Here is a 13,830-nt window from a genome sequence, read left to right on the forward strand (position 1 = left end):
AAACGACATGAAAGTGAGTAAATTATTACAGGATTGTCATTTTTGAGTGAACTATCCCTTTAACTGGTGCTTTGGGAAACTTCGCTCAAAGACAAAGAAAAAAAAACAGTTCAAAAGCGGTTGAATGAAATTAAAATGGAAATGTTAACACAACAGTGACCTGTTCTAAATTAACCTGGAAGAGTAAACAGGCCACTGTTCTGTCTGGTCAGCCTATATCCAATACATCCAAAAATAAAAGCTTCAAGAGACAAAGACAAACAACAAGGCACGATGCAGCATCTCATTTAATCAGGGCTTTGGTCTTGTATCAATAGCATCAGGAGATACACAGTCAGTAACAACCTCAAACCCAATACAGCATATGACCTTCAGTGTCCTAGGAAAACTTTTAATTTTTCTACTCAAACTTGTTATGAGCATCTTTAGTTTAACACTCTTAGCATCCTCCATTGTTATCACTAAACAAAAGCAGAAACTCTGGTGAACAGAGCAGGGCACAGAAAACTTCTCTATCGATTTCTGCCTGAGAAACTCTCTAATAGGCCTTTGGCATAAAAAAAATACACACATATAAGGACTCAGGCCATGCCATGATACGCTTGATCAATGTGGCTGGTGTACGATCATTCATTAACCTCTCGGTCAGAAGAGTGCTCCACATTCTTCAAGGCTTGTATTGAACTTTTAAGCCATGTTAACTCCCATTGCTCTTTTCTTTCATTAGAGACGACATACTTTCATTAGTCCCCCCATGGCAACCAGACTGGTAGAATGCATCTGTGTGCTGGTCTGAGGCGAAATGGCCTTTATGATGTCATAATTGGTTATTGGGTAAGGTTGATGATATGGCTGTAGAGCTGCTCGGTGAAGGCCTGCAGCGAGAAGCGCTGCTGTACCCGCTCTCTTCCAGCCTGTCCCATATGCTGCTTGAGTTTAGGGTCCGTAACAAACTTTCGCATGGCTTCGGAGAAGCACTCAGGAGTGGGTTCACAAAGGAAGCCCGTTTCGTCATGGGCCACAGACTCTAGTGGTCCACCCGAGTTAACAGCAATAACCGGGCAACGGGAGTACATGGCCTCAATGGGTACAATGCCAAAATGTTCATTGCTTGGAGTGTACAGTACACAAGCGCTGCTGTGCAGCAAAGACAGTTTTTGTTTGTCTGAGAAGGACCGCAGGAAGGTGATATGGTCATCCAGGCCAAGAGAGGTCGCTAGTGAGTGCAGTTCTTCGTAGTGCTCTACATTCTCAACCACACGCTCGTCGTAACCCCCTGCCATCACAAGGTGCACGCGCTCCCATTCCCCCGCGGACAGATGCTCCTTCAGGGCTGCTAACGCTTGTAGCGCCAATGGCAGGTTCTTCTTGCGTTCATAGCGGTTGATTGACAGAAAGATGAGGTGCCGTTCCTCAGGGAGTAGCCCGCTGAGGCCCTCTACTTCAACATCGAAAGTTGACGAGTTCAGAGAGGGATAAAGGACGTCGGTTTGAATCTCAGCCAGTTTGGGGAATGTCTGTTTGAAGACTCCTGCAGTGAACTGGCTGTTGACCAAAATGCGGTCGGCCATGCCTGTGGTCAGTTCCTCAAACCAGTCGATGGGGCCGCGATATATGCGCTTCAGAGCAGAGCGACGCTGAGTCAGTAGTTGGTCAGGAAAATGACAGTAGAATAGGACTTTCTTTCTGTGGCGTGCCAAACGCAAAAAGGGAATACATGCTGAAACCTGAAAGAGGGAGATGGGCAAATAAAATTAACCCTTGTGGTTGTGAGGATAACGATTATCTTGATTCTGACTGGTCAATCACAGCATTGTGTGGTCTACTAATCTGTTTATTTGACCAATGTTTATGGCATCTTTTATACTGTGGTCATATATTATGTGTCTTGATGGCTTTTTTGTAGCTCAAACTGTACAGCATGGCGATAGCCACACCAAAGTTATGGGTTTGATTACCAGGGAATGCATAAACTGAAAAAAAAAAATGCTTGCAATTCAATGTTGCTTTGGATAACTGCATCTGCGCCAAATGCATAAATGCCAAATACTTATTTTACCGAGGAATTTACCAATTAATTCTTTAAAAATCCTACAATGTGATTTTCTGGATTTTTTTTCTCATTTTGTCTCTCATAGTTGAGGTATACCTATGATGAAAATTACAGGCCTCTCTCATCTTTTTAAGTGGGATAACTTGCACAATTGGTGGCTGACTAAATACTTTTTTGCCCCACTGTAATTCATTACTTAGCTCCTTCTTCTCATATAATAAACTAATTTCAAGTTAAAATTATTTTAATTATTATTATTAAATTATTAAAATTATAAAATTATTTAATTATTATTTTGTAAACCTATTTAGTTGTTAGATAGTAGTTAGACCAAAAATATATCTAGATATATTCAGTTCAAACTAACTAGGAATGTTAGCGGAGAAAAAGTTAGAGATTATGTTTGGAAATGTTTCTCAATACTTTGCTAAAGTCCACCACTGAAAAATAGCAGTGCTGTTAGACTGAAATAAAATATTGGATGAAATGTTGCTGTTGCAACTACCTAAAATAAACAAGTTTAAGTACTAAAAATGACTAAAACTGAAATAAAAATCAATTAAAGCTAAATAGAAGTGTAGAAAGACAAAAACACGTAAAACTTGTAAAAATATGAATACTGAAAATATAAAAATAAATAATACAAAATATTAATAAATACTTTAATAGTATAAAAATAATACTAAAATTACAATGATGATTAGTAGTTAGTGTTAGTAGCATTAGTAGTTACCTGATCACAGAAAACAACATCGAACTCCTCCCCACTAAAGAGCACAAGATAGAGTGTTACATAAATCATGCGCAGGTATGCACACAGAGCATGGAAATAACCAAACACGCTGGTGGGCAGCCAGTCACCCACACACACCACAGGCAGGTCAGGTGAAAGCGTCTCAGAGAAGCAGTGCTGGGGGTCATAGTGTGCCGTCCAGATCTGAACGCTGCATCCACGAGAGCGCAGAGCTACAGCTGCATCCACCACCAGACGCTCTGCTCCACCTATACCCAGATCAGGGTGCAGAAACACCACCCGAACCATCCTGTCCTGACCAGAACCTGTTCAGTCAAAAGGAGGTCAAATGAATATTACACCTCATTTTTAAGCTCAAGACAGAGCAAGTAGATTTTCCAGTTGCTGCTTTACAGAAATCATAGTAATCTATCACCAGTGTTGGGAAGGTTACATTGGAAATGAAGGAAGATTACAAGTTACCCTTATTTAAAATGTAATAAGTACGTCATGTAACTGTTTCAATTACTTTATTAAAGTTATGTAACTGATTACTTTTCTGAATTTCTAATGTTTTCAACTGCAAGTCATTTCCAAACATTTAAACTAGGCAGGGTTAACTTTACAGTAGTGCTCAACACCACAAGCCCAATTCCAGAAAAGTTGTTGTTTTTAAAAGTTTTGTAAAATGCAATAAAATCAAGAATCTGAGATTTGTTAATTCTCTAACTTTTATTTAATTTGGAAAAGATTTCCAAAGTGTTCACTGACCAACTTAAATGTATTTTGTAAATATAAACACATTTTAATTTTGATGGTTGCAACACACGCTAAAAAATTAGGACAGAGGCAAAATAAAAGTGAAAAGGTTATAGAATATCTAAATTAAACTGTTTTGAAACAGTTCACAGTAAGTAATAGTTGAGGGTGTCATGTTTGGATATAAAAGGAATATCTCAGTCTTTGCAAGCAAAGCTGGATTATGGCTCATCATTTTGTGACAAATTTCATAAGAGAAGTGCCAAACAAAAATCAAATTTCTCATGCAAAATCACAAAGAATTTAGGTCTTTCAGCAACTACCATACATAATATTGTGAAAAGATTCATGGAATCCAGAGAAATCTCAGTCTGTGTTGGGCAAGGCAGGACATCTCAGTTGAATGTGAGTGAGCCGTCATGCTGCTGTGTTAAATATGGCCTCATGGACTCAGGAGTGCTTCGGAAAACCGCTGTCACTTAACACAGTCTGCTGCTGCATCTATAAATGCAACTTGAATCTGTTACTCTAGGAGAAAGCTATACATCAATTCTATGCAGGGATGCTATGGGGTTCTCTGGGCCAGAGCTCATCTCAGACTGTCTCAAAAAGACAGTAGAAGTGCTGTGGTCAGAGGAGTCCACATTTCTACTGGTTTCTGAGAATAATATACGTTGACTTCTCAGTCCCAAAGGGACCATCCAGACTTTCATCATCAACAGATGCAAAAGCAAACGTCTGTCATGGTATGGGGGTGCAGCAGAGCAAACGGCATGGGTGACTGGCATATGTGCAAAGGTACCATTGACATGAAATTACAGGCCTCTCTCATCTTTTTAAGTGGGAGAACTTGCACAATTGGTGGCTGACTAAATACTTTTTTTCCCCACTGTATATAGAGAAATTTTACAGAGTCATACGGCCATCAAGATTACGTCTTCATGGGAAGTCCATGGTTATTAGCTCAAGACATTGCCAGGTTTCATTCTACATGTGCTACAACAGTGTGGTTTTGTAGACACAGAGTGAATGTTCTAGACTGCCCTGTCTGCAGTCCAGATCTGTCTCCTATTGAAAATGTACGACCAGTCATGGAAAGGAGAATCAGATAACGATGATCACAGACAAGACTGGACCAAAATTTTTATTGCAAAACTTTAAGAATTAGTATCCTCGTTGTAATTAAAAGGAAAGTTGATGTGATGGTGGTAAACGTGCCTCTGTCCCAACTTTTTTGTAGTGTGCTGCAGCTATCAAAAATCTAAATTTGTTCATATTTATAAAATAAAATTAAGTTGGCCAGTGAAAACATTGGATTTTTTTTCTTTGTACTTTAGTCAAATTAAATAAAGTTTAAAGAGAATGAACAAATAGGCCTATTATATTCTTGATTTTATGGCATTTCAAAAAAACGTCCCAACTTTTCTGGAATTGGGGTTGTAATTACTGTCAGACTTTCAAAATCCTTCATCACTTGAATTAAGATTATGATAATTTAATTTAAAGCACAGCCACCACAAAATCAGACTTACTTTGAGATCATTCTGAGGTTAAATACAGATTTAAAATCATAATAGCTATGATAATGTTTTTGAATTCAAATCTTTGCATAGCTATGCCAGGAAACACTGGAATCTAACAATGCCTTGGAAAAAAAGGATATACATAAACCCAAATAGGAAATAAAACAGTTATCGAATAAGCATGTGTCCTGTTCTCTGTATTAAACTCCTGAGACACTGGTGTCTCATATTTTAGAGCAGTCACTGCAATTTATGAAAGAAATCAATTAAATCTGTATGTGGGTGTGTGTGTGTGAAAAAAATTCTGATGTAACCCTCTTTGTAGTCGTTAACATTTTCATAAGTAGCTGTAATTTAATTACACATTTTTCTCAGTGACTGTAACCAATTACAATTACATTTATTTTGTAATTAAATTACATAATTCTGTTACTCCCAAACACTATCACGCACATACTTACGTTTACTTAGTTGTAAAGCTGCTTTGAAACAATAATGTGAATTTATGAATTTAATTTAATTATCTAAATGAAGTCGTTTCTTAGACTTCTATTGTTTTTATACCACTAATTATAAATAAGTTCCTAACAGAAAACATGGTTAAGTATACACACACGTTGCAGATAAAGTTAAGTTAACAATGTTTTTATCAGATGATTAATCTCGATCACATCAGGTATCTCATGTCACTGTGTTGTTACAGCAGTCTATGGTTACAACAGGCCAGCACAGGTCTCTGCGAGCGTTCATGTCACTGGGTCACAATCTATCATAAGCTCTAATACATTCTATTATGTTATTACAGTCCTGCGATTTCAACTGTCTGCAGATATCTATAAACAAGCTGGACAGGTGAATTCAGAGCTGGAGAAAACATCAGTATTCATTCTCAATGTCATATATTTAGTAAAACATAAGTCTAGACTCAGTATTTACCCTGCTCCACACTTAGCAGTAACACTGTAACAGCATAATGTCATAATTTTGTTTACACAAACTCGAATTGTGCTTACAGTGTCAGTTAACAACCAGACATAATGCTTTAAAGTATCGTGTCGAGAAAGCACTCACCTGTACTCTTACGTTTACCGACACTAACTCAGCTGTCTGTATGAATGATCAAATATGGCTCAAAGTTCGCGATTTAGTGAAACTGGCTTCCTGATTGAGCCAAAATGTCTGCCCTACTCTGTACACATCATCCATCGCACATGACACGTCACTGCACTCCGTGGAACCGCCTTTGAGTTCCCCCAAAATAAATTCTGTAACTAAGCTAAATCTGTTTTGACGTTTCATGTCAAATCTAGGTTCAGAAACCAGCCTAAATGTGTTCAAATGGAATGCGCTGGATCACAGTTCCGGTCAGGCACGCTAATGGTTTCTATGAGGGTCCTTTCTATGGCTGTCGTGGCCTCCTCAGTGAAACGTCATCAATAGGCTCTCTCTTGTAGTGGTCTGGATCGGCTGGAGTTCGGTTACAGAGCCAGAGTCTTTCTTTTACCCGCAGTTTCCTAAACATATACTATTAAACAAAATGGTAAGTTTCTTAAGGCCGCTTTTCGTAGTTGTGTTGCTTTATAATAAGTGTTTTGCGCGTGTTCACAATTATATCTGGATTGCTATCTGGTAGCCAGTCATGCTCCGTAGTAACGTACCGTTATTTGAATAGTTAACTTAGTTCTGTAATTTAATTGCTTAGCAGCCACTTAGATTTAGTTTTTTTTATTACTAGAATTGGGGTTTTGAATAGTATTTAGTTTCGTGCCAGTAGATTTACATTCAAAGTTTAAAGGGTTCGTTCGCTCTCTAGCTGCAATCACTGCATTTGTTTGGGAGTCGTGGCTCTTTTGGACCCCCACACCAACTCTTCATTCTAAATCTGGCCCATTCTCTTAGCATGAATATTAACTTTTACAATAAAGTGTGTGTTGCGTTATTTCACTATTATATAGGTTTGAACATCTAGTGATCTGTATATATTTTTTATTCAGCCTGGACCTGCAGCTAGTGCAACAAATGTTGGTGCCTCCAGCCGTTCCCCCAGTAAGACCGTGGCCCCTCGCACCGCTGGCACCTCAGCCAGACAGAGGTAAGGACCTCGCAAGAACAGATTTGTTTGGGTCTTAATACACCATCAAGCTGAATCAAAGTGCTTTCTTTGTATTTCTGTAATTTGTTCAGCAGACATTAATGATATTGTTTAATTAGATCTCTGTAAGTCACAGTTGACTGATGAGGCCTTAATCAGTCGAGATGCACCGATTGTAATTTTCTTGGCCGATTCTGATTTCCGATTTATTTATTTTTTTGTAAGTGTGACCTGCCGATTCCGATTTTCTAAATAATTGACAGCATATACAAACAAAACTATATGCACATTTCAATGCAAAAATTATTTGCATAATAAAATAAATTATTAAACATTACAATTCCCCCAATCTGGACTAAGTTACAGATGTCCTCTCACTTAAACAACTCTCAAAATAAAGTGCTCTGTGACTGGAAAGAGGTAGAAATGAGTTGCTGTTATTAACAAAACGGATGGCATTTCCCACTATGCTTATAAATGATCTTTTCCCCCTCCTAACCTTATTAAATGTGTCATTTTCACATCAAATTCTTACATTGTTTCAATTAATTCAGTTAGAATAATAAGAAACTGTAGAGTTTTTACCATTCAAATTAAATCAGTATCAACAAACTCCATCTTTTTTTTCATTGCAGGAAACACAGAAGCTGCATCTGAAGTGCCATTAGATGTATTTACACAGACTGTTTGATGAAGCTGAGGTGCCATAAATGCATTTACATCACAGATGCATTTCAAATGCATTTACACCGCAAATGCATTTCAAATGCATAAATAATTTATAAGATTAATGTTTTTACATATTTTTTGACAAATAAATGTTGTGAAAATGCAGTGATACTTTTAAATATGACTAAACCAGCACTAGGCGGCGGAAAATTACTGTTTTAATGCATGATTCATTTAGTTATTCATTCAACCTATTCGTTCAAACGGCTGATTTTCGTCAGCGAAATTGCGCAAAAACAGTCAATATTGTCAGATATAAGTCATTTAATTTTAACTTCTTGTTTATTGAACTACTATTGTATAAAATCAGTGTCACATTGCAAACATGTTGATATTCGGGGAAACATCTTGGTCGAGTAATGTTGCTTACCTAAATCATATTTTATAAATTAATTTTCTTCTACTGCAGTATGCATCTGTAACTTTCTGTGAGTTACTTTGTGTGTGCTGTTGCGCTCCTTGGTTTGGATTTCTGCATGAGTCTCTCTCACTAAGGCTGCGTGAGCTTCATTTGGCACGACATGAATACATTATCGGTCACAGTTTATGCAATTAAAATCAGAATCATTCAGAATCGCTTAAAACGACATGTTTACATGCGGATATGAGCGTAAGTGTGACGTCAAAACGGACTGGCTCTGAATCGGCAGACTGACCGGCTGGTCACCGGTCCGGTGGAATTTCCGATTAGGAAAATCAGCTAATTCCGGTCCCTGGCCAGTTGATCGGTGCATCTCTACTAATCAGTGTTTTGTCCTGTGAATTTGACATCATCAGGGTTTGATTTAATTAATCGGTTGCCATTTTTATTCAATTTGAGTGTTTGATAATATCTGACACTTATCTTGTATTTTTAAGCAGATAGATTTATTTTGTTGTTGTTCATTTCATCAGGAAAGCCCCTAGCAGTGGTGCACGCAGCGGAGGCAGATCCACAGCATCAGCTGGCACTGGAGGGATGTGGCGCTTTTACACTGAGGACTCACCTGGACTTAAAGTGTGAGTACTCTCTCAGAATACAGAATGATTTAATACTCTTTACTCAGAGATAGTAAAAAAAGTTACACTATTGTTTACAAGTTTTTTATTTTTTATTAAATGAATACTTTTATTTAGCAAGGATGCATTAGATTTAGAATAAGTGACAGTAAAAACACCTATATTACACAAGATTTATTTTTCAAATCTATTCATCCAAGAATGCTGAAAAAAATGAATCATGTTTCCACAAATATATTGAGCAGCTCCAAATCAGTGTAATACAGTGATTCCTGAAGAATCATTCAGCTTTGCAATCAGAGGAATAAATTACATTCTAAAATATATTACAATAGAAAGTTATTAGGGCACGAGCACCAATGTTTGGAATCACATAGATGTGACTATTCGTTGTCAAAGGGGGTTCGTTTTTCCTGCAGTCACCAAACTCTGTACATATATTGTTCTCATCAACCCGAACAACTTTCTAATTTACAGTCATTAGCTACGACCAAAAGGACGTCGGCTATTTTGGTTTGAATGTGGATTTTTGGAAAAATCAGACTGAATTAAAGGGGTCATATGATGCGATTTCAATTTTTCCTTTCTCTTTGGAGTGTTACAAGCTCTTGGTGCATAAAGAAGATCTGTAAAATTGCAAAAGACTAAAGTCAGAGACTGAGGAAATACATCAACTTGGCGCTGTCGATCGCCGGGTCGGCTTTCACCGGGGTCGAAGCGGAGTCCAGCCCGGGGTCATCACATGTGGTTGCCGCAAGCCCGCCCGCCCGCCTCTGCTCACTCAAGCCGGCCTCCGCGTACTCTAGGCCGCGGTGTGTGACGCTTTTTCTTTGTGAAAGCAAAACTACTTTGTTTGGCCTTCCAAAAGAGGACACGACTAAAAATCAGTGGTTAAGTTGTATTTACAACACTGTTCCAGAACAGTTTAACTCAAATATTCAGATGTGTCCAGCACATTTTATGGAGGACTGTTTCCTGATCCTTGTAGAGTAGACTACAATGCCGGCTGTTCTGACTCACAGAGTGTAAGTACGTTTTTTATATTTAAAGAATTTGCCACTGACGATTCAAACGCGAGTTTTGAGAAGTGTAGAGTAGCACTTGTTGTTTGTCATTTCTCCGATCACAAATGCAGACATGGTTTTATGATACGCTCCGGCCGGACAGGGCATCACAATATGGTAAGGGGCGTAACATTTCCGTCACACGCTTGAGGTATTTGACCAATCACAACGCACTGGATAGCTGGCCAATCAGAGCACACCTTGCTTTTCAGAACGATGAGCTTTGTAAAAATCTACGCGTTTCAGAAAGGCGGGGCATAGAGGAGAAACAATAATGTACAGTATGTGGAAAATAATGTGTTTTTTGTACCTTTTTGTACGCATTTCATTACACCAAATACACAAAATAATGTTCTTTTTAGCAGCATCATATGACCCCTTTAATGCATACTCCTCCTAGGAGATTCATGAAATTCAGACCAAACTTTGTCAACATGATGCCAAGATACTGAAGATGCTAAATTGTGAACTGATTTTGGATATCTTGAACTGTTACCATGGCGATTTATTAAAAATAACAGTAAACATTTTTAAGATTTAAATTTTTTCTTATATCTTTAAAGTGCATTATCCGAACTCTTCAAACAAATGTACTTATGGAGAACAAATCATTCTGAGGAATCATGCTTGGTTTCATAAATGTAAAATAGCAGAAAATGAAAAACTATCAGACATTTCAGCTGACAGATGAAGGCTATAATACTAAGGTTGTCCACTAGATGGAGTCATAGATCTTTTAAATCTTTGTCATATGATGCTGCTAAAAAAGAACAGTATTTTGTGTATTTGGTGTAATGAAATGTGTTTATGCGGTTTAAGGTTAAAAAAACACATTATTTTCAACATACTGTACATTATTGTTTCTCCTCTATGCCCCGCCTTTCAGAAACGCGTCGATTTTTACAAAGCTCATCAGTCTGAAAAAGCGAGGTGTGCTGTGATTGGCCAGCTATCCAGTGTGTTGTGATTGGCCGAATACCTCAAGCGTGAGACGGAAATGTTACGCCCCTCACCATATTGTGATGATGCCCTGTCAGGCCGGAGCGATGATTCAAAAACATGAAAACCCATTGGATATCGTCCTCTTTTGGAAGACCAAACAAAGTAGTTTTGCTTTCACAATGAAACAGCATCACACACGGCGGGCTACAGTGAGCAGAGGCCGGGGGATAAAGTGCGGAATGCCTGGAGGGTTAGCGTGAGCAGAGGTGGGTGGGTTTGAGAACGGCGCGGCCGGCGATTTCGACGGAGCGTCCGGAAGGACATGTGACGACTCTGGGCTGGACTCCGCTTTGTCCAAGGTGAAAGCCGATCCGGCGATCGACAGCGCAAAGTTGTAGTATTTCCTCAGAGACCAGCACGGATCAGCTCCAGGCATGACGAAGCAGATATCGTCCGCTTTTGGAAGACCAAACAAAGTAGTTTCGCTTTCACAATGAAGCACACAGCGTCGCTATGACATGGCGGTGGAAACAACAAAACTACAGCGAGAATAAAAGTTATGCCTTCTTTTTTTGCGTGAACATTTGGGCGGTGTTATGCAAATCTTCCCAGATAGTGACGTAGATATGTGGGGGCGTGTTAGAATGAGCCATTTTAGGTAGGCGTGGCTGACTCTTAACTTTTATAAAGAATATCTCTTTGGATTTGAGACTTTAGTCTTTGCAACTTTACAGATCTTCTTTATGCACCAAGAGCTTGTAACACTCCAAAGAGAAAGGAAAAATTGAAATCGCATCATATGACCCCTTTAAGCCTAATCTTATTCAGCTCAGTCTCCATCTATTAGAATGACAAATAAATGCATAGAATGAGGTGATATGTACTGTACTGTATACTTTCAACATAATTATTTTAGAAATTCTTATAAAGCATTAAAATCTTATAGATCATTAGAAGTTTTATATATTCTACCCTCTCTCTCTCTCTCTCTCTCTCTCTCTCTCTCATAGGATAAGAATCTTTTAAGCCTGATCCTAGGGCTGGGCGATTTTCCAGATTTTATCGATTAATTCGAATTTATTGTTTTGCCACGATTTTATTTTTTAGAAATCGAGGAATCTCGATTTTCAATAGAAATATTACCAAATGTTAGAATTAGACACTTGACAATATGCCGGTGATAACAGTAAAGAGAAAAGAACGATCCAACTGCATGTCGGCGCACGTGATTAACCGCTCACGTGTGACGCGCTCTGTGAAGGTCCATAAATATAGGCTAAGCTCCATTCACACAGAATGCGCTTTTGTGTTGACGAAGATGCGACGCAGGCAGTGGAATAGGTAAAACATGCAAGAAGATGGGAGTGAACTTATTTTAATATGAACGCAGTGTTTTTAGAAAGCCTTTTCGTGCGTGAGACGCTGCAAGAGACGTGAGCGCAACAGTCAAACACATCCATGTTTACTTGGATATAGATTTATCGGCCAACATATCGGTTATCGGCTTTCAAAAATAAAGAATAATCGGTTATCGGTATCGGCCAAAATTTTCATATCGGTGCATCCCTAGAAAAAACAATGGAAAAGCAGCGCAATCGAATAAAAAATCTGTAAAGAACTGCTACTGTATGTCTGATATTTCATGTTTGCATCATGGTGACAGGCTGAAAGCTGCTGTTGTTTTTAAAAAACATTTATAGTTAATAAAAGTCTACTGGTGTTATACCTTCAGTCATTTTCAGAATCAGAATCAGAAAGAGCTTTATTGCCAAGTATGCAAGGAATTTACATACAAGGAATTTGTTTTAGTGGCATAAGCTTCCAGTACACAGAGACAACACACAGACAATAAAAAAAAATACACATGTAAATATAAATAGACAAATATTGAAAACTAAATCGAAAACTAAATAAATTGTATGTACAGTTGTGCTATAGATGATAGAATGGAATAGAATGAGATGCAGGGATGTACTAGGATGGAGGTGGTAATAAATAAATATAAGATTATTGCACATTTGTATTGCGTAATGTGGGAAACGTTTAACTGTTCATGAAGTAGATTGCCTGGGGGAAGAACCTGTTTCTGTGCCTGGCTGTCCTGGTATTTGCTGCTCTGAAGCGCTGGCCAGATGGCAAAAGTTCAAAAAGGGGATAACTTGGATGTGAGGGATCCAGAGTGATTTTCTGAGCCCTTTTCCTCACTCTGGATGTACAGGTGCATCAGAATGTCTTGGAAAAGTTCAGTAATTCAACTCAAATTGTGAAACTTGTGTATTAAATAAATTCAGTGCACACAGACTGAAGTAGTTTAAGTCTTTGGTTCTTTTAATTGTGATGATTTTGGCTCACATTTAACAAAAACCCACCAATTTACTATCTCAACAAGGTAGAATATGGTGACATGCCAATCAGCTAATCAACTCAAAACACCTGCAAAGGTTTCCTGAGCCTTCAAAATGGTCTCTCAGTTTGGTTCACTAGGCTACACAATCATGGGGAAGACTGCTGATCTGACAGTTGTCCAGAAGACAATCATTGACACCCTTCACAAGGAGGGTAAGCCACAAACATTCATTGCCAAAGAAGCTGGCTGTTCACAGAGTACTGTATCCAAGCATGTTAACAGAAAGTTGAGTGGAAAGAAAAAGTGTGGAATAAAAAGATGCACAACCAACCGAGAGAACTGCAGCATTGAGGATTGTCAAGCAAAATCGATTCAAGAATTTGAGTGAACTTCACAAGGAATGGACTGAGGCTGGGGTCAAGTCATCAAGAGCCACCACACACAGACGTGTCAAGGAATTTGGCTTCCAAAAGCACCAAAAGTTGTTTAAATGACCCCATGGTGTGCTTGACTGGCCAGCAAACTCACCAGACCTGAACCCCATAGAGAATCTATGGGGTATTGTCAAGAGGAAAATGAGAAACAAGAG

General features: G+C 38.5%; 2 protein-coding genes across 3 annotated transcripts in view; one reads left to right on the top strand and one right to left on the bottom strand.

The window, feature by feature from the left end:
- Positions 1 to 269: 269 nt before the first annotated feature.
- LOC107593685 (alpha-1,3/1,6-mannosyltransferase ALG2-like) lies at positions 270 to 6,374 on the bottom strand. Its single transcript, XM_016283531.1, has 3 exons — positions 6,140 to 6,374; positions 2,787 to 3,112; positions 270 to 1,727 (listed from the first exon to the last, which is right to left on the bottom strand). Exons 2-3 carry the CDS (start codon positions 3,093 to 3,095, stop codon positions 828 to 830), a joined length of 1,209 nt encoding a protein of 402 aa, XP_016139017.1. The 5' UTR covers positions 3,096 to 3,112; positions 6,140 to 6,374; the 3' UTR covers positions 270 to 827.
- A 122-nt stretch (positions 6,375 to 6,496) lies between these two features.
- The window catches only part of LOC107593687 (protein transport protein Sec61 subunit beta-like), a 10,572-nt gene continuing 3,238 nt past the window's right edge, over positions 6,497 to 13,830 (top strand). The window contains exons 1-3 of one of the 2 annotated variants that reach the window (XM_016283534.1): positions 6,497 to 6,608; positions 7,063 to 7,160; positions 8,784 to 8,888. In XM_016283534.1, the coding sequence (XP_016139020.1) occupies positions 6,606 to 6,608; positions 7,063 to 7,160; positions 8,784 to 8,888 (206 nt within the window). In that variant the 5' untranslated portion in view covers positions 6,497 to 6,605. The remainder of the gene's footprint in view (positions 6,609 to 7,062; positions 7,161 to 8,783; positions 8,889 to 13,830) is intronic. The other variant, XM_016283533.1, reaches the window with a different exon arrangement.

Source organism: Sinocyclocheilus grahami, unplaced genomic scaffold (genome assembly GCF_001515645.1).
Source record: "Sinocyclocheilus grahami isolate Dianchi unplaced genomic scaffold, SAMN03320097.WGS_v1.1 scaffold175.1, whole genome shotgun sequence".
Classification (NCBI taxonomy): domain Eukaryota; kingdom Metazoa; phylum Chordata; class Actinopteri; order Cypriniformes; family Cyprinidae; genus Sinocyclocheilus; species Sinocyclocheilus grahami.

Excerpts from the sequence above, each read along its gene's own strand:
- LOC107593685 (XM_016283531.1), bottom strand. The coding sequence starts at position 3,095 with ATGGTTCGGGTGGTGTTTCTGCACCCTGATCTGGGTATAGGTGGAGCA. Across the intron at positions 1,728-2,786 it reads ATGTTGTTTTCTGTGATCAG|GTTTCAGCATGTATTCCCTT; the intron begins GTAACTACTAAT and ends TCCCTCTTTCAG.